This window comes from Lissotriton helveticus, chromosome 8 (assembly GCF_964261635.1).
Source record: "Lissotriton helveticus chromosome 8, aLisHel1.1, whole genome shotgun sequence".
Lineage (NCBI taxonomy): Eukaryota > Metazoa > Chordata > Amphibia > Caudata > Salamandridae > Lissotriton > Lissotriton helveticus.
Genome location: NC_136069.1, coordinates 1,396,490,588 through 1,396,511,778, shown reverse-complemented (window position 1 = coordinate 1,396,511,778; position 21,191 = coordinate 1,396,490,588). Strand labels below are relative to the sequence as shown.

Here is a 21,191-nt window from a genome sequence, read left to right as displayed (position 1 = left end):
CTATGTGAATATATTAATACCACAGGATAGCAATGGGTTGTTTTGGTCCCTATGAGAGGTTGGCTTATCAGAGGTTTGGCTTAATTAACAATGTTGTTAATTCTTGGACCCCACGTGCCTTGTCATGGGTGCAGGCAACTCTTTTTGGGTCTTTAGATGAAGTGACTAGTATATTTCTTTAATTAGCAACCCTTTTCCTTGCCCCTCTTCAACCGTAGCAGGACATGGGTGTCATATGTCTATGTATATAATTTAGGTCCACATACGGACAGCACTGAGGGCAGGCGTACATGGATTTTACAAATAAGAGGCAAACGTTATGACCTCGAGTAACTTTACATGTGATTATGTTGTGCTAACATGTGAAACATGGGTAGGCCTTTGCCACGACAAAAAGTGAACCGTCTTAAAGCGGCTAAGCTACAAATGTACAGTCAGTTAACACCTAAAAATGATCCAGATGGTGTGAGAGCACAGGTGACCATCTGTGGAAGAAGGATATGAAACAAGTGCTTTCTGAGTAGTGGACATGGACAGTAAAATGGAAACCAAAGACACAAGTTTCGAGCAGGCTGCCCTTTACAAAACCCTCAAGAAAACCGTGCACTTAACAAAACAATTGTTCAGCATGTTTAAAAATAATACTTCCGTCTAAATTAGGCACGCACTAGCTTTCAAAGTATTGCGTACGTTTCTTTAAATCTCATTGGGTTCGATTGTTCAACTTTTAACTTTATACCAACAACTTATAAAACCAAGATATGTGTGTGTGTGCGCGCGCACGCCTGGTTTGTAATGCAGTTGTTTTGCACTGCAGTTCATTTGTCGTTCGTTTAGAAGTCGGTCGGTAGCACAGGAAAATCAGCAGTTGCTAAACACTGAATTACAGTTTTTGGTGGACGATGTCACATCCTGATAAGAATGCGGAAGGGGTGTTTTTTCACCCTAGCTTCTGCGTGCTCTATGTTGTGCAAGCGCATTCGGATTTTGGTCACGGCTGACAACACCAGGCACTCTGGAAAACGCAAATAAATATGTTAAAGAGAAAAACGTCCAGTGCTTCAGATAAGGAGAAATGCCAAAAACCAAAGGTAATAAGATTATTTCATTAAAGGTTACCTCTTCTGTTCTGGGTCTTGCTCTGTGTTTACTGAGTTAGATAGCTACATTACCGAAGGCATGAGTAATTGTCTTGTTCCACCCCGGAGAGAGATTATGGTTGTAGGGTGTTGGCTGAACCGCTATGACAACAAAGCATAATATAACGAACGACATATATGTGGGTGTAATAAGAATGATGATCAGATCTATATAGTGGTTATATACATGCAATGGAATGAGAACAGTTGAAATGTACTGATGTACTTTGTCGTGTGTTTCGTGGTGAACCAGGCATTTTTTAAATGTGACATTGGTGGTGTCCGTAATGTTTCTTCAGAAAAGTTTTTTTCCCCCTCCCACATGGATTACTATTCGACTACAATTAGGTCTACCAGGAATATGCAATTATGCTGCCACCGTGTTTTCCTCATAAGTACGGATTTACCGCATTTGCCACATAATTCATCCCCTGCTGCATAATCTGCCGATTTTAACAAGAAATAATGGGGCTGATTTACAAACCCCTTGCGCCGCTTTTACGCCGCCGTTGCGTCACTTTTGTGCAAAAGATGCACCATGGTGCGGGGTATTTACAACGTGACGCATCTCCCAGATGCGTCACGTTGTAAAGCCCTGCGCCAGTAGAGGCATACCATCGCAGGGGGAGGCGTTCCGGTGCAGGAACGCCCCGCAAAAGTGGCTGAGTGAAATCTACAAGATTTCACTCAGTCACTTTTGGGCCCATGCTGCATCAAAACCCTGCGCCTGCTTGAAGCAGGTGTAAGGATTGACGCAGCATTGTGCACAAACGTTAACTGAGCACTTTCCATTTGGAGGTTGCTGCATCTAGGTGCTAAACCGATACTAATTAGGTGAACCCTTTGCCCAGATACTGTTAGCAGGTGTAGAAATGATGTACCAATAAGAAGTAATACTACGACGAAATGTGCGACATTTTACTGCAAAATGTGTCTTTTCTTGAGTTATAATGTAGTCCTATCCGCTGCATAAATGCAGAATCCCTGACTATAATTGTGGGACAATGTTGAGGGGAATCAGAAAGGCAGGTGGGAAATAGAAATACAGTAAAGCTTTTAGTACGCAGATGTAAAGCTGGTAATCGTGCACTCTCTGTGTTAAGCGTGTGGATGGACTCAATGTACCTGGAGGTCTCCAGCTACTGACAAATTATGTGGTCCTCATTCACAAGGATGTTGCTGTGTGTAGGTATAACTTATTCTTGAAGTATTTCTGACTTTCTGCTGATTTCCAGGAGTAAGCATCAACTTCTCCTGGTTTATTCCTGAAATTCGGGAATACTACATCATGAGCAAGTCACAGCAAAATCTTAGTGTATGGAGCCTTCTATGTTGAAGTGAAGTTAATTATAAAGAAGATAGTCCATTTAGTACACTCACCATTGCACACAATGCTTTACTTGTGGTCTGAATTATGGATTATTATTGTGTATGTTTCAGATAAATTTTTTTCGCACAATGGCTTTCCCTCAGATTCCCTTAACTACTCATTGATGAAACACATTGAACAGGTGACGTGTTTCCAACATCACTTTATCCAATGATATGATTTGCAATTAACTAACATGTTAGCAAGGCCCCTTGGCAGCGCTTGATGGAATGTTGAGGAAATCAAAGTAAATCAGCCTTTTAAACTAATACAGGAATTTAAATCGAAAGTTTTGTTCAGTATGGTCTAAGTTAAGAGATTATGAGTTTATGCAGGTCCCACAAAGGAGGAGACTGCTTACATGTCTTTGATCAGATCTGTTTTGGGTAAATTGGCGGGCTCACAGGCGCGGGTTTTATCAGAAACTAAAATTAATTTTATCAGAAATACACAAGTATAGAGACTTTGAAACAGCTCCCTTTCCCAAAGGAAGGTTGCTTAATTTGAGTTTTACTGAATTAAAGTGAAGCAGAATCAAAAAACTTGCATAAATTAATGCATACAACAGCGTTTAGCAAATAAATACATGAGGGAAAATGGTTCTTTTACCATATTTTCTTTGTCAAACTTTGACAAAACGTTGTCTACAAATGTATATTTTAATGAATATGATCTTTGTAAGGTGATAATCAGTCCAAAGATTCATTGTCCATCTATAGTCTGACGAGTGCGGGACATCGCTTAAGTGGATGCGGGTAGGCATAGCAGGATTGTCCTTTCTTGCCCATTTGGCCACATCCCCTACATTCTAAGGGCTGGGCATTGTATCTGTGACGTCCCATGACTTTAAATACAATAGACTAGTATCTATCAACATCAAGGCATATATAGCATTTTAAGCACATTATACCTTATCAAAATGGAAATGGTAATGGGGAAATCAAGCATAGAATAAAGTTTATGGTTGCCTTAGAAAATATTGAAAATTAGAGCTGTATCTCCCTGTACAATTCTTCAAATATTTTTCCACTGAACGTTGATTGTACTTCAAAATCTGTTAGGAAAAGTTCTTATTGAAAAGTGTTTGCATGTGTTATTTTCCGACAAACAGTTCGAAAATATCTCTATTTTGGAGAAAAATTGCCAGATTATCAGATGCTTTGTTATCTGACATTCCCAAACTGAATTTGAGCAGATTGGTAAAACCTTTGGGAACATCTTTGGTAAGTTATAAAAAAATTCAAGTCTGAATGCTTAATATAGCAGTCTATCTAAATTACCAAGGTTGTCAAAATGTGTGTATTAAGATAGTATAATGTGACCATTAAAATTGTTATGAATGTATGTATGTATATGATATTTCCACAGCGCTAACCTAGCCAAAGGGCAGGAAGCCTAAAGTCAACAAGTAATAGGAAAAGAAACCCAGTTGTGGATGGTTAATGCATTGTGAAGTATTATTCTTTGAAGAGGCGAGTCTTCAACTCTTTATTAAACTGGAACAGCCTTGGGGCGTCTTGATGGTTACAGAGATCTTATCCCAGCTCCTGGGTGCATGGATGGAAAAGGTCTATTGTTTATTCTTTTTTACATGTGTAAGTCTGCATTCTGATGGTGCCCTGGAGGTGGGTCTGTTGGGAACCACCAATTTGTCTGCACAATAAGAAGGGGTGCTGGATGTGATAGCTTTCTAAATGATGCAGCTGTTTTTGAAGATTGTGCTAGTCAGCAAGAGGAGCCAATGGAGTTCCATCAGAAAGGGGGTCATGTGATCATATTTCTTCAGGCCTTGGATGACATGTACTTCACCATGTATGATGCACAAAAGGGGTTCCAGTGTGGAGTCTGGGGGGCGATGTGGTAGGGCATTACTACCATACAGAAACAATATTACAAATACTTGAACAGCAGTTCTGAAGTCGCTTTCTGGAAGAAATGTTTGACTTGCTTTAGAAGAGAGAGATGGTCTTTGTCTTTTTTGGAAGTGTTCAGTAAGATAGCAGTTGGTGTTTTGGGTGAATTCAAGTGATTTGGCTTTGGTGAGAGTTGAGGTTCGAAGACATCACGGTTTGTGTCACTGAGCAAGGTTTGTACTGTATCTTGTTATATGCTCTTGGCAAATAATAGGAATTCTGCCTTGGTTGTGTTGAGCTTGTGGTAGGTGATAAACATTCAAGTCTGGATGATGTACAAGCAGTGTTTGAGGTGTTAGATGTCTGAAGCAGAGGAGACTTTCAAGTAGAGTTGCATATCATCATCATATTGGTGAACCTTGCAGCTGTTCTCTCCTAGAAGACCATCAAGCAGCTCCATGTAAAGGTTGAAGATAATGCTTAACTTCTGCCTGGATTTAAGTTTAACATTAAAGAGCACTAAATACCTCAAGTTTCCCAGTTTCATGTGTGAGTTTTTCATCTACTCTGGTGTTTTTCTTTGAATTCAGGAATTTATAGTCCTGTTGATTCTATTATATCATCAGGACTTCAAATCTCAGAATGCAAAGAACAATTCAGGGTTATATGAACTACTGATGCATGGAACTTGTACATTTGAAAACTTTGAGGTGTATGTGCTGTACAGACCCCACACCCTTTGTTGGTGTCTTGAATCAGCTAATACAACTACCTGTGTAAATCGCAATGAAAATGTTAATTACAGAATCAGTATAGTGAAAATATAGTTATAAAATGCATGTGGATAAATACTGGAGATTGACTGTCCCAATAGTGCAATACATCTGCATCAAATGGATTATCTCTCTCTCTACATACCTACTGGCATAAATGTCACTGATTCTTCCCTCTGACCGTTCTCATTTCCTACCATACATTGTCTTGTAACCAAATCATTAAAAATGTTTAGCTGATTTACATTTGTAGTTAGAAATAAAGGGCAAACCAGCATTAAAGTGTTAAGGCTTTTCTTTGCAGTGGTAAGTCTATTTTGGTCTCATTTGAGGCAGTGCATGCTTACAGTTGGATTAGAGTCCACTTATTGTTTACCATTGTTTGGCTTAGTTGTCAAACTCATTTGCTCGCTCCTGACTGGTTAGCCTTTGGGGCTTCACATCTTCTGTGTTTTGACCCTCTTGTTGAGCACAGCCAAAAGATGTGTGTCCTTTCAATGTTTGCATTGTGGGAGCCCCTTTTTTATTTTTTAGTGAAGCACATTGTGCAGGCACATGTTTTTGTGCTCATCTGCTGCTCCTGCACACTGTCCCTCTTTCCAGGTTGCCTCCTGCCCATCCCTATTTATGGTGCCTCCCATCCCTCCTGTCTACGTAATGCGTCCCGCTGCAATAAAAAAGCGCTATGATTTGGCCAGCGCTGGGCGCATGATAGTGCTTTAAAAAAGAAAGTGTTTGTGTTGCCTCCACACACCCTCCCTCCATGTAGTCCCCTACACCACACTATCTCATTGCCAGCAATAAAAAATACTATGACACAGCCAGCATTGACTTTGTTATTAGTTTCAGTCACACTGCACAGCAGCTGCACAGCAGCTACACAGCTGTACTACATGGCTAAAAAAAAACGGACTGAACAAAAACCAACAACTCTCATAGGTAAGACCTATTGGCTTTGCTAATGCTTGATTATCATTATTATTAGGGATTATGCCAAAAATGTAATGTTGGCATTTACCAACTTTATGAATTTGGTAGAAAATATGATGGAAGTTCCCTAAAAAAAAATAAAGAATCCTGGCAAAACCTACTTTTTACGAGAACCATTCTCTGATTTTTGTAAAACATTAGAACCCAAAAAAATCTTTCGAAGCAACGTTTTGCAAAGTTGGGAAATGTATTTTTTGGAAGCTGCAATGTCTCTTTCATTGAGAAGTACTGTAGGCTCAAAAATATGTTCTAACAAGATATAGTGATTAAAATGTACCTGGTGTGAGAAAGTGGATTATTATTTGTAGGGAATTTGAGTCCTCACCAAGAAATAATGTCAACATTATGTACCAGGCCCAGTTACATCTCAGTAATTTAAACTTGAGCTTGTAGCACAGTGCAAACAGTCTGAACTTCGGAGAAATGTGTAAAGCATTTATCAGCACCAAAACAGCTAAAAAGTAGAAAATACAATACAAAAACCATCTACTCCAATTTAGAAAAATAGAGTGAAATTTAAAGCACAAATAGGCACTATTGAAGACACAGATCACATGTAGGAAACCTGAGATATGATTTTTAGAAGTTTTAAGTCACAATAGCACCTAAAACCACAATGCACTAGACTGGGTTTAAGTCAAATGTTAAGGCCGACCGCGAGTTTTCTGTAAAATCAACTGCGTTTTTAGTGGACTTGTTTCCACCACAAATTAGTGGGTCATGTCCTCTTTGCAGACAGAGTATGAACACAAAATTACTCATGCACTAAGATGGGAAGATGTCGAGAAAGATGCAATCAGCAATGCCTCTAATAATAAATGAGGATTCTGTGTCTTGCTCAAAATGTTGACATGAAAGAATGTTATCCAGTCAAGGTTGGAGCTGCAAAATTGGAGAACTGCAGAAGAGATAGTGGTTGTAGTTCTTAATCCGCATAAACCTGTGCAAGCTCCATCTTGTGGAGCCCTTTATTTCAGCTTTAATTCACTGTAGTTGAGGATGGGATACAGACCTGTGTGTTTAAGGCCAGGGGAGAGTTGTGGCAGAAGGAAGAACCTCCTACCTTACAGCTCTGGAAGAGGTTCAAATACCTAATAACCTTCTGGCCAAAAACAGTGCCTTAATATTTAATGATTTCTGCCACTTTGGTGGAGGTAGAAAAGACTGAAGAGGCAGTAGTGGAGTTCTTCAACTGTAGGATCGAGAATAGCATTTTATTGATATGAGTACTACTACAATAATACTACTTTACATAGTTTGGAAATAGGCCCTAGTTTCTCTAAAAAAATTCTCTCTCTGTAAGGGTAATCAGCGATGTTGAGCAGGATCATTTTCATTTATAGGTGATGTTGAAATACGAGAAATGTGGGTAGTAGGTGCCACACTAGGGGCTATTCCCTGTATATATTTTTTTCAACCTGTGTAGACTAAATGCATCCTTAATATTGTTATAGTTGACTATTATCGAGTGGTCATGATGGGCAGAACTGTTGTTTCATGACACATTCACTGGATACTGTTAACTGCTAATTATCAATGTCTCAACCAGCTTGCTTTTCTGCTTTGCATTTTCTGTGAACACTAATTTAAAATTAATAAGTAATAGGAATAATAGAACATCAGTTCTATTATTCTAATTCATAATGGGATTGAATTGCCCTCATTTTTGGCTGGATGAAAGTTCAAATCCTGGGAGTACACCCAAAGAAAGATTGTTTGAAGTTTTTTTTTCTTTCAAATCCTGACCTTTCAAGGAGCATGCTGCCTCTGCTTCCGGAGAGGCGAGGCGTTGCCCACTTGAGATAGTTTTATAGCAATATAGCTTGGTGTTTCCCAAAACAGGGCAGTGTGAGTAATTCATGCAAGTTCATGGATACTTGGTTCAATGGGCAGTCACTCCAGTGAGTTGGCAACATATTGTCAAACATTCTGGTGACAGAGGTGGACCTGGTGTCAAGCTTGTAGGTTGGGAAAAGGACCTGATGAAATTCACAGTCTTGCCTGAATCTCTCCCTGGAGATGCTGACAACTCACACACTTGAACACAGAAAGCTTGAGAAAATAAGGAAGGAGAGAAGAGATAATGGAGTGCTTGCCTTTGGAGAATAGTGATAGTAAAGACATGTCTGCATTGGTGTCAACTTCTAAAGGCTAGAATGGTGGCCCCAGTGGATTTTGTGGAATATGTGCTCTGGACAGAATAGTAAGTAACCATAAATTAGTCTCAAGCTAAGTGTGTACATGCAATGGATATTGTGTGCCTGTGATGAGACCAAGTCTAGCCCAAGATATCAGCTCTTATCTGCAAGATGTTTATTTTTAAACTTGACATTTATTGACGAAATCCGGAGAATGGGTAGAAAGGACCTAGATGTAGTTTGAAAATTCCTGATAGTAAAGCGTTTCTGTAGGCAAGTCTCGATCTATAAGAGCTGGTAGTTCTCAACCTTTTGACTTCTGTGGACCCCCACCATTATTGGAATATGTGGAATTCAACTAAGCACAAAACAATCCACAAAAATCTGGAAACAAGCATTCATAAAACAAATACAAAATTGATTACATTTTGTATTTAATTCACAAACAAATATGAAAAATTCTAAATTCTAATTTTAATAGAAAGGTTGGAACCTTTATAAATTCAATGAGGCCATCAATAGTCCATACCATATACTGTTAGAAGTCCCACGAATCAAACTGAGGATACCAATTTAATGTTTAGCCTTCAATTTCAAATTCCCTCACATATACAGAATGTTTTAAAATTTCAGTGAATAAAATTTGAGTTGGTAATCAAACATCCAAGTATTGATACATCTAAGATAATTGGTCATAGTTTCTACATTTTCGGGGAGGATATTCTCAGAGGCAGTTGGGTAATGTCAGCCTAAGATGAGGCTAATGTCTCTATGTAGGGGTTGAAAAGGGGGGGAGAAAGAATCGAATTCTGTGGAACACCTTGATGGGTAATCATTGAGTGGGAAAAGAATTTGGCCAGGTGGGTCAGTTGGTTCAAGTTTTCTAGAAAAGAGGGTAACAAATATACGAAAGTACCATTTAGCTATATATTTATACCTCAAGTATTTTAAGGAGGATAGCTAGGTGCACTATATCAAAGGTGGCTGAAAAGTCTAAAAGGCATGAGCCCCATTGGCCTAGGATGCAGAAAGCATCCTCAAACTATGTTGCCAGGTCAGAACTGCAACCAGGCCTGAAACATGCCTGCATTGCTTTAAATAGATTATTTATACAGTGAGGTGATTGAGTTGGCACTGAGCTCTGCTCTCTATGATATTTGAAAGGATATGGGGTTAGAGACAATTCAGAAATTGTTTGGATCTGTTGGGTAAGGCCATTAAATTTTAATTGAGATGAGGACTGGCCCATTTGTGAGAAGTCACAGACCATTCCTTGTGATAATAAGTTGTTGATCGGGTTGGGCCTGTAGGGAGAGACAACATTTCCACTTTCTTTGAGCAGTGTCATAGGAATGCATTAAGGGAAGTGAGAGGAGTGTGAGGTTTTGGCGGTTATCTTGATCAAATCTAAAGGAGAGACTATTTTAAAATTAGACCAGGTGAGTTTAGTTTTTAATGGAGTGACCTCACAATTATATGATTTCCTAAAAAGTATGACGGATAGTTCAATTGTGTTTGCCTCTTCTACTAAGAACTTAGGTAACTCCTATTATTTTTCCTTGGAAAATTTGCATAAGCAATCCGTGTTAGTGAATGCCTTGTTTCAGGATAACAAAAATGTTTTGTCAATCATTTTTTTGTCTGGTCTGTTTTCATTTTTATAAGTGTAGGTTTTGCCTGGAAGATACATTTTATTACAACTGGTTCTTTCAGTTCTGAGTTGAGTAAGTTTCTCATAAGAATGTTTTGTGCAAGAAATGCATACAAAGACTCTCATTGTTTCCTTCCCTAATTCTATACTTTTGAGAAAGAACCCAAGCATATTTTAGTTTTTTCTGCAAGGATAGAGTTTGTTTTTATCATATGATCAAGGAATAGGTAGCATTTAAAAACCATTTCCATTACTCATTTCCTTTTTATCGCTGTTATCAAGAAATTATTTTCATCTTTATCTGCCACTGTCAGCTTTATTATTTTATCATTTTTATCAAACCACCAAAGGTTACGCGCTGCCTGTTTTGTGACTGGCTTAAATAAATGAAATGAAAATTTACCAGTTCTGCTGCTGCTAGAGACAAATGTTTAATTTCTTATAAAAGAACTACATGTTCAGATTATTTCATCTTGATCATTATATAGCTACATTTTGTTTCCATAACAATAAATTCCCTGTTTCTTTATTTTAAACGGATGTTCATTTTGATTCTGAGAGTATGTTCCATCCAAATTGGTACGATTCTGAACTCTGATGCTGTCTGCACCCTAGGACACTTTCTTAGTTTTTTTAAGAGTATCAATTTAATTGCTAAATAGACTGCTGTTGTGTTTGGTATTTGTTCGAAAGTAGGGCCTATCAGCAATGCATTGTTGCTACAGAAAGAAAGTCTGAGCCTTGACGAGTTCATATGTGTTGGACCTTCATTTATTAGTGAGCAAGCCTTTCAGCTAATCAGTCAATAGGATTAAAGAGAACTTCAACAATTTTCCACTGATTCCATCCTAAGTTCTTCCCTATATGTCAAGTTAGGATTTCAGAAAAAACAATATGGTGAGGGAGGGCCTAAGGAAGTTTAAAGACCAGACAAAGACACATTCCCTAACTGAATGCATAAAACACAAAAGTGTCCAAGGGTCTAACAGAATCTATGTGTGGTTCATTAAACTAACAAAAGTCACTGTCAACTCATCTAGTGAATGTGAAGATACATTGATGGATACCTGCGATTACTAACAGGATACCCATCAGTCACCACTCGGAACCGCCCTTCATCATTTGGGATTCCTGTTAACCACAAAATAGGTACACTACCGGTTAAGATGGAAGGTCAGGTGGTATAACCTCTTAAGAACCGGGTAGTGGCCAAAGTGGTTTAGAGTGTCACAAACTACCCATCAATATAAAATGAGGGTGACTGATTTGCAGTGCTAGTGTAAAAAAGTGTGATAAGTGAGTGAAAACTAAAATTGGGTGAGGGAGCATGAATGAGACTAACTTTATTCTGTTCTATGCTCGCTCCACCAACATTAAAAGAGCAGCATAAGTAGATTCAACAAATGTCTACCTAGATGGAAATATGGTCAACATGTTTCAGCAATTCCAAGGGACTAAGGAGTCCATTGCTTTCATCAGGACCGGAATATTAGAAAAAATGCTACTGCAAGGAGTGTAGTGAAAGGTTAAAAGAGTGACTACATATTAACGAAACTGCAACATGGAAAAAGATCACCTGTTTTTCTAGGTGTGTTCTTTACTCGCAGATGTTATGTATGTCACTGCAAAAAGAAACAGACACAGACAAACGCATGTAAAATGACCACATACATATAGACATAATAATGTGTGAAAAATCCACATTTAACAATAAACCAGATTTAACTGTAAACCATTGGTTTTAATACAATACCACATTGGATATATATTTTTATCAGCACAAAATACTTGGATGTAATATTTTCATGTAGCAAATTGTGCTTCGTCTTACCCTTATTGTTGAAGCACATTGCTCCACCCCACCTGGCAACGGCTCAGGACTCGAGGGAAGCACCGCTCTGATAGAAAGAAGCAAAAAGACAAAAATATGTCATTGCTTCCTAGTCAAACGAAAATAAAGCACATTGAAAAGTACCCAGCGAGAGTGATTGACATGAGGTTTGTATTGTAAGAGAACACCGCATGGCTCGGACCCATGGTGTTCTTATGAAGGCACCGTCAAAATAAAGGTCTTCATCGAAATGTCAGTTTGCATACCGAGTGTCTCTAGTGCTCGGCAGTTAAGTGGTATTAACTTTTAATTCTATGCGGGACCCAATGTTGATTTTTTTCTTCTTCATGGTTTGTCTGGCTTGATTATGACAAAAGCCATGGAGTGAATACGGGCTGTATCGATAGACAGAAAAGTATTTTTGCCGCGTTGCCCAAATAATGCTGTAATAGATTACTACGTGCAAAAAAACACAGCAATAGTCTCGGTCTGCGGGCCGTTCGTAAAGGAAAGGTTGTTAATCCTCAGTTTCGCGCTCTATTTAAATGAAAATACTCTCCAAACAGAACTCGGATAGTGTGCGGCTCACCTCTCCGTCGGTACTCCTTCGCCACCATCTGAACCAGTTGGGGAGGTGCCGACAAGGAGTGGAGGCTGCAGTTAAGAGCCGCACGCTGACTGGCTCGCTGTCGGTACTCCTTCGCCACCATCTGAACCAGTTGGGGAGGTGCCGACAAGGAGTGGAGGCTGCAGTTAAGAGCCGCACGCTGACTGGCTCGCTGTCGGTCATGTGATCGGGGCATCCAATGGAAGTACCCGTTACTGCGAGATTCTGCATAGTCAGATGCTGTTTTCTTATTAGTAGTTCGATGATCTTGTGACCAGACTGAGTATTGTAATCAAGTTGTTTATTGGTCACCACAGACTACTGTGTCGATGGTTGCCTAGGAACAATGTCTAGACTTCAAAAATGAAAACAACTTTATCGATGGTTTCACTGGTCGCGAAAACAGATCGCGAAAACAGATGTTTTACTAGCATATTAAATGTCTATTCTGTTCTGCTGCCCAAGAAAAAGGGCAGGTATTCTGTTATATACAGTTCACAGTGAAAGAGCAGGGAATTCACTAGCCACATCTTAAACTTCTCATATCTCCATTTTGGTGAAAGTGGCAAAAAAGTGGGCAAAACTCAAATTCAATCATTTGAGGAGAATGTTACAGCAAACATGTTTACAAGACAGACCAAGGTATGTCGTCGTTCAGCCCACCTTTATTAGTTCCCAGTTTAAACACCCATTTCTGTGCCTTGCGTATGAGAAAGTTGGTATGGTCTGTAACGTGGGGAGGAATGTACGGTTGTTCGAGTACAGTCCAAATAAACGCAGTTGGGGCATGCTGTCTCTCCAAAAAATGATTGGTAAGTTTAGTTGCCTGTCTCTTACAATGAATCGTACTTTTGTGCTCGGAGATTCGTATTTTTATTTTCCGAGTCGTCATTCCCACATGTTTTAGACCACATGGACAGGTTATGAGATAAATTAGCTTCTCGCTGTTGCAGTTCGTAAATTTGACTTGTTTCCAGGGTCTATTAGTGCCAATATTAATTTCAGTTGTCCTGGTTGTTTGGGGGCAAGCTTGGCACAAACCACATGGGTGGTGGCCTACTACAGGTGGAAGGTCCCATATAGTGCCAAGAGCCCTTGGCATTTTAGTGTGAGGTCTAGTGTGGACAATGCGATCTTTCAAATTTGGACCCCTCTTGAAGGAAAAAAGTGGTGCTTCAATGGTCTCTTGTCCTGAATTCAATATGGACCAGTGTTTCTTTATTACTTTTTGAATTTTGTTAGACAAAGTCCCAAAAGTGCTGATACAGGTCAACCTGTTTGATGTCGCTTTAGACACTGAAGGTTCCAGGAGAGCCAATCTGTTGTTGTTTTTCGCCCGCTTCATTGATTTTTTTACCAATTGTGGGGGGTATTTCCTACAGTGAAGCTGATGTTGTAAGGCTTTTGAATGTTTGTTATAGCCTTCCTTCGTGGAGCAGTTTCTCTGTACCCTCAGAAACTGCCCATAGGGCAGGTTCTCTCTGAGAGACTTAGGGTGATGGCTGTCAAAACAGAGTAAGGAATTTTTTGCCATTGGTTTTCTGTAAAGCTCTGATTGAAGGCCTTCCGGAGTGGAAAAGATCTTTAAATCTAGAAAGGCAATCTCAGTTTTACTGGACTCTACAGTGAAACGGAGAAAGGCATTCCTACTGTTTAACCAGTTCTGAAACGCCACTAGAGGTCTTCGTGTGTCCCTCGCCATACCACTAGTATATCATCGATATAGCTTTTCCATACTTTTATCAAAGTGATAAACGGGTTGGTGTTAGTAAGGACATGCTCTTGCTCAAAGTGATGTACAGATAAATTTGCCAAGCTGGGAGCAAAAATGCTCCCCATGCTAGTCCCAGATGTCTGCAAAAAAAACGTCTCTTCAAACTTAAAGAAATTTTTCTTCATGGCTAAGGTGGCACAAGCCATGATGAAGCTGACCGGCGTGATGCTGTCCAAGTCACGGGGGAAGATATGACTTCTAGAGTTTCGTCTTGTGGTATAGATGTATACAGTGACTCTACGTCAAATGAGACCAGATAATCATTCTCAGCATCTAAGTCAATGTCAGGGAGGAGATGAAGCATATCTGTTGTGTCTTTGAGGTATGTGGGCATTTCTTGCACCATAGGTCGCAGAAAATGGTCAACGAAGGTGGAAAGTGGTTCCAAAATGGATCCAATACCCGAAATTATCGGGCAGCCTGGTGGTGGCCTCTGTGCCTTATGCACCTTCGGGAGACAGTAGAAGTAGGACATTACTGGATGTTCTGTCACTAGAAAGGTCGCTTCTTGTCGAGTGACCCAGCCCTCAGTTGAGCTTGCTCTACCATCTCATTGATTGTCTTTCGCATATCAGCCGTGGGATCCTCGACTAGAGGACAGTATGCTTGTCTGTTATTAAGTCGTCTCAGGCATTCATTTCGATAATCACTAGTATCCATCAGGACAATTGCACCCCCTTTGTCCGCCGGTTTGATGGTAAGTTCTGTGTTTGCAGACAGGGATTTAAGAGCATCTTGTTCGGCTTTGGAGAAGTTGCAGAAACTATCTTGTTCTGTTAAGAATAAAGCTTCGATGTCCTTCTCTATAGCCTGTTCAAATGCAAGTACTTGTACAGGAACCATGTGGGAACCAGGATTGAATGTAGATTTGTTCTTTAGACCAGTATTTATGTTTTCTTGGTCTTGTTCTCTTTGATTAGATTTTGCATAGAAAAATTGCAGCCGAATCTTCCGAAAGAACTTGGCCATTTCTATGTTGGTTTCAAAATGGTCATTTTTAACTGTAGGCACAAAGCCTAGACCTCTATTGAGGACCTTGTCTTCCATAGGGGTAACTGTGTGGGAGCTCAGATTGATGACGAGCCCGCCTCCGTGCTCGCTTGTGCCGATCCCGTCGTTTTGTTCTTCGTCGTTGGTCTCCTCAAATTCCTCGTTGAGGTGGACGGGGGACTGAAATGAACCTGAGGTTGCGGACCTCTTGTTCGTCCTCGGGATCTGCCACTGCCATACCCTAAAAAAGGCGGCTGTACCCCAAAATTACCTGCAAATTGAGGTGGTGGAAAAGGGCCCATTGGTTGCGGGAAAGATCCCATTTGTTGCGGAAACATAGGGTTTCCAAATTGCCAAGGCGCAGGTTGCCACCATGATTGGTTTTGGTTTTGATTACCTCTCCAGTTTCTTTGATGTCGTTTGCCTCGTGTTCCTCTTTGGGAGTTACTTTGATTAGAAGAGTCTGAGTCACTCGAGTTGTCTTCAGAGGATGATGACCCATATGGTGACCCAATTCTTTGGCCTTTACTGTTGAAATCTGTGGGTACGTATGAATCGCTGGTGTAAGGGTACACCTTTTCAAAGCTGAATTTGTCCAAGTCCTTCTTGAATTTCTCCATCTTCGTAAATAAAGTAAAGTCTTTAAAGTCTTGATTGCTCTTGTTAGTTTCATCTAGACCTTGTGTAAAGAGTTTACTAGTTAAAGTTGTCTTAATTTGGGATTCGAGGACCTGTATTTCAACCAGAATGGTGTCCTCAATCCGTTGTGATGTTTGTATAATTAAGACTAACCAGTCCCTGGTACACCTCCAAGCAATGAGGGACCAATTTTTCAAAAATTCCTTATCTTTCAGGAATAGTCTTGGGGCCAACACTCCAAGACTATTCCTGAAAGATAAGGAATTTTTGAAAAAATGGTCCCTCATTGGTACTCAACTCTTTAAACAAGGTCTAGATGAAACTAACAAGAGCAATCAAGACTTTAAAGACTTTACTTTATTTACGAAGATGGAGAAATTCAAGAAGGACTTGGAAAGATTCAGCTTTGAAAAGGTGTACCCTTACACCAGCGATTCATACGTTCCCCCAGATTTCAACAGTAAAGGCCAAAGAATTGGGTCATCATATGGGTCATCATCCTCTGAAGACAACTCGAGTGACTCAGACTCTTCTAATCAAAGTAACTCCCAAAGAGGAACACGAGGCAAATGACATCAAAGAAACTGGAGAGGTAATCAAAACCAATCATGGTGGCAACCTGCGCCTTGGCAATTTGGAAACCCTATGTTTCCGCAACAAATGGGATCTTTCCCCGCAACCAATGGGCCCTTTTCCACCACCTCAATTTGCAGGTAATTTTGGGGTACAGCCGCCTTTTTTAGGGTATGGCCGTGGCAGATCCCGAGGACGAAGAAGAGGTCCGCAACCTCAGGTTCATTTCAGTCCTCCGTCCACCTCAACGAGGAACTTGAGTACAACGACGAAGAACAAAACGACGGGATCGGCACAAGCGAGCACGGAGGCGGGCTCGTCATCAATCTGAGCTCCCACACAGTTACCCCTATGGAAGACAAGGTCCTCAATAGAGGTCTAGGCTTTGTGCCTACAGTTAAAAATGACCATTTTGAAACCAACATAGAAATGGGCAAGTTCTTTCGGAAGATTCGGCTGCAATTTTTCTATGCAAAATCTAATCAAAGAGAACAAGACCAAGAAAACATAAATACTGGTCTAAAGAACAAATCTACATTCAATCCTGGTTCCCACATGGTTCCTGTACAAGTACTTGCATTTGAACAGGCTATAGAGAAGGACATCGAAGCTTTATTCTTAACAGAACAAGATAGTTTCTGCAACTTCTCCAAAGCCGAACAAGACGCTCTTAAATCCCTGTCTGCAAACACAGAACTTACCATCAAACCGGCGGACAAAGGGGGTGCAATTGTCCTGATGGATACTAGTGATTATCGAAATGAATGCCTGAGACAACTTAATAACAGACAAGCATACTGTCCTCTAGTCGAGGATCCCACGGCTGATATGCGAAAGACAATCAATGAGATGGTAGAGGAAGCTCTATCTGAGGGCTGGGTCACTCGACAAGAAGCGACCTTTCTAGTGACAGAACATCCAGTAATGCCCTACTTCTACTGTCTCCCGAAGGTGCATAAGGCACAGAGGCCACCACCAGGCCGCCCGATAATTTTGGGTATTGGATCCATTTTGGAACCACTTTCCACCTTCGTTGACCATTTTCTGCGACCTATGGTGCAAGAAATGCCCACATACCTCAAAGACACAACAGATGTGCTTCGTCTCCTCCCTGACATTGACTTTGATGCTGAGAATGATTATCTCGTCTCATTTGACGTAGAGTCACTGTATACATCTATACCACAAGACGAAACTCTAGAAGTCATATCTTCCCTCTTGATGGCCCGTGACTTGGACAGCATCACGCCGGTCAGCTTCATCATGGCTTGTGCCACCTTAGCCATGAAGAAAAACTTCTTTAAGTTTGAAGAGACTTTTTTTTGCAGACATCTGGGACTAGCATGGGGAGCATTTTTGCTCCCAGCTTGGCAAATTTATATGTACATCACTTTGAGCAAGAGCATGTCCTTACTAACACCAACCCGTTTATCACTTTCATAAAAGTATGGAAAAGGTATATCGATGATATACTAGTGGTATGGCGAGGGACACACGAAGACCTAGTGGCATTTCAGAACTGGTTAAACAGTAGGAATGCCTTTCTCCGTTTCACTGTAGAGTCCAGTAAAACTGAGATTGCCTTTCTAGATTTAAAGATCTTTTCCACTCCGGAAGGCCTTCAATCAGAGCTTTACAGAAAACCAATGGCGAAAAATTCCCTACTCCGTTTTGACAGCCATCACCCTAAGTCTCTCAGAGAGAACCTGCCCTATGGGCAGTTTCTGAGGGTACAGAGAAACTGCTCCACGAAGGAAGGCTCTAACAAACACTCAAAAGCCTTACAACATCAGCTTCACTGTAGGAAATACCCCCCAAAATTGGTAAAAAAATCAATGAAGCGGGCGAAAAACAACAACAGATTGGCTCTTCTGGAACCTTCAGTGTCTAAAGCGACATCAAACAGGTTGACCTGTGTCAGCACTTTTGGGACTTTGTCTAACAAAATTCAAAAAGTAATAAAGAAACACTGGTCCATATTGAATTCAGGACAAGAGACCATTGAAGCACCACTTTTTTCCTTCAAGAGGGGTCCAAATTTGAAAGATCGCATTGTCCACACTAGACCTCACACTAAAATGCCAAGGGCTCTTGGCACTATATGGGACCTTCCACCTGTAGTAGGCCACCACCCATGTGGTTCGTGCCAAGCTTGCCCCCAAACAACCAGGACAACTGAAATTGATATTGGCACTAATAGACCCTGGAAACAAGTCAAATTTACGAACTGCAACAGCGAGAAGCTAATTTATCTCATAACCTGTCCATGTGGTCTAAAATATGTGGGAATGACGACTCGGAAAATAAAAATACGAATCTCCGAGCACAAAAGTACGATTCGTTGTAAGAGACAGGCAACTAAACTTACCAATCATTTTTTGGAGAGACAACACGCCCCAACTGCGTTTATTTGGACTGTACTCGAACAACCGTACATTCCTCCCAACGTTACAGACCATACCAACTTTCTCATACGCAAGGAACAGAAATGGGAGTTTAAACTGGGAACTAATAAAGGTGGGCTGAACGACGACATACCTTGGTCTGTCTTGTAAACATGTTTGCTGTAACATTCTCCTCAAATGATTGAATGATATACTAGTGGTATGGCGAGGGACACACGAAGACCTAGTGGCATTTCAGAACTGGTTAAACAGTAGGAATGCCTTTCTCCGTTTCACTGTAGAGTCCAGTAAAACTGAGATTGCCTTTCTAGATTTAAAGATCTTTTCCACTCCGGAAGGCCTTCAATCAGAGCTTTACAGAAAACCAATGGCGAAAAATTCCCTACTCCGTTTTGACAGCCATCACCCTAAGTCTCTCAGAGAGAACCTGCCCTATGGGCAGTTTCTGAGGGTACAGAGAAACTGCTCCACGAAGGAAGGCTCTAACAAACACTCAAAAGCCTTACAACATCAGCTTCACTGTAGGAAATACCCCCCAAAATTGGTAAAAAAATCAATGAAGCGGGCGAAAAACAACAACAGATTGGCTCTTCTGGAACCTTCAGTGTCTAAAGCGACATCAAACAGGTTGACCTGTGTCAGCACTTTTGGGACTTTGTCTAACAAAATTCAAAAAGTAATAAAGAAACACTGGTCCATATTGAATTCAGGACAAGAGACCATTGAAGCACCACTTTTTTCCTTCAAGAGGGGTCCAAATTTGAAAGATCGCATTGTCCACACTAGACCTCACACTAAAATGCCAAGGGCTCTTGGCACTATATGGGACCTTCCACCTGTAGTAGGCCACCACCCATGTGGTTCGTGCCAAGCTTGCCCCCAAACAACCAGGACAACTGAAATTGATATTGGCACTAATAGACCCTGGAAACAAGTCAAATTTACGAACTGCAACAGCGAGAAGCTAATTTATCTCATAACCTGTCCATGTGGTCTAAAATATGTGGGAATGACGACTCGGAAAATAAAAATACGAATCTCCGAGCACAAAAGTACGATTCGTTGTAAGAGACAGGCAACTAAACTTACCAATCATTTTTTGGAGAGACAACACGCCCCAACTGCGTTTATTTGGACTGTACTCGAACAACCGTACATTCCTCCCAACGTTACAGACCATACCAACTTTCTCATACGCAAGGAACAGAAATGGGAGTTTAAACTGGGAACTAATAAAGGTGGGCTGAACGACGACATACCTTGGTCTGTCTTGTAAACATGTTTGCTGTAACATTCTCCTCAAATGATTGAATTTGAGTTTTGCCCACTTTTTTGCCACTTTCACCAAAATGGAGATATGAGAAGTTTAAGATGTGGCTAGTGAATTCGCTGCTCTTTCACTGTGAACTGTATATAACAGAATACCTGCCCTTTTTCTTGGGCAGCAGAACAGAATAGACATTTAATATGCTAGTAAAACATCTGTTTTCGCGATCTGTTTTCGCGACCAGTGAAACCATCGATAAAGTTGTTTTCATTTTTGAAGTCTAGACATTGTTCCTAGGCAATCATCGACACAGTAGTCCGTGGTGACCAATAAACAACTTGATTACAATACTCAGTCTGGTCACAAGATCGTCGAACTACTAATAAGAAAACAGCATCTGACTATGCAGAATCTCGCAGTAACGGGTACTTCCACTGGATGCCCCGATCACATGACCGACAGCGAGCCAGTCAGCGTGCGGCTCTTAACGGCAGCCTCCACTCCTTGTCGGCACCTCCCCAACTGGTTCAGATGGTGGCGAAGGAGTACCGACGGAGAGGTGAGCCGCACACTATCCGAGTTCAATTTGGAGAGTATTTTCTTTTAAATAGAGCGCGAAACTAAGGATTAACAACCTTTCCTTTATGAACGGCCCGCAGACCGAGACTATTGCTGTGTTTTTTTGCGCGTAGTAACCTATTACAGCATTATTTGGGCAACGCGGCAAAAATACTTTTCTGTCTGTCGATACAGCCCGTATTCACTCCATGGCTTTTGTCATAATCAAGCCAGACAAACCATGAAGAAGAAAAAAATCAACATTGGGTCCCGCATAGAATTAAAAGTTAATACCACTTAACTGCCAAGCACTAGAGACACTCGGTATGCAAACTGACATTTCGATAAAGACCTTTATTTTGACGGTGCCTTTATAAGAACACCATGGGTCCGAGCCATGCGGTGTTCTCTTACAATACAAACCTCATGTCAATCACTCTCGCTGGGTACTTTTCAATGTGCTTTATTTTTGTTTGACTAGGAAGCAATGACATATTTTTGTCCTTTTGCTTCTTTCTATCAGAGCGGTGCTTCCCTCGAGTCCTGAGCCGTTGCCAGGTGGGGTGGAGCAATGTGCTTCAACAATAAGGGTAAGACGAAGCACAATTTGCTACATGAAAATATTACATCCAAG

The 21,191-nt window shown here is 40.7% G+C and overlaps 1 protein-coding gene across 1 annotated transcript in view; it reads left to right on the top strand.

Annotated features, from left to right (window-relative positions):
- The first annotated feature begins 959 nt into the window (after positions 1 to 959).
- Positions 960 to 21,191, top strand: part of LOC144773380 (SAM domain-containing protein SAMSN-1-like) — a 390,420-nt gene continuing 370,188 nt past the window's right edge. Inside the window, exon 1 of the mRNA XM_078658350.1 lies at positions 960 to 1,091. Within this exon, the coding sequence (XP_078514476.1) occupies positions 1,035 to 1,091 (57 nt within the window). The 5' untranslated portion in view covers positions 960 to 1,034. The remainder of the gene's footprint in view (positions 1,092 to 21,191) is intronic.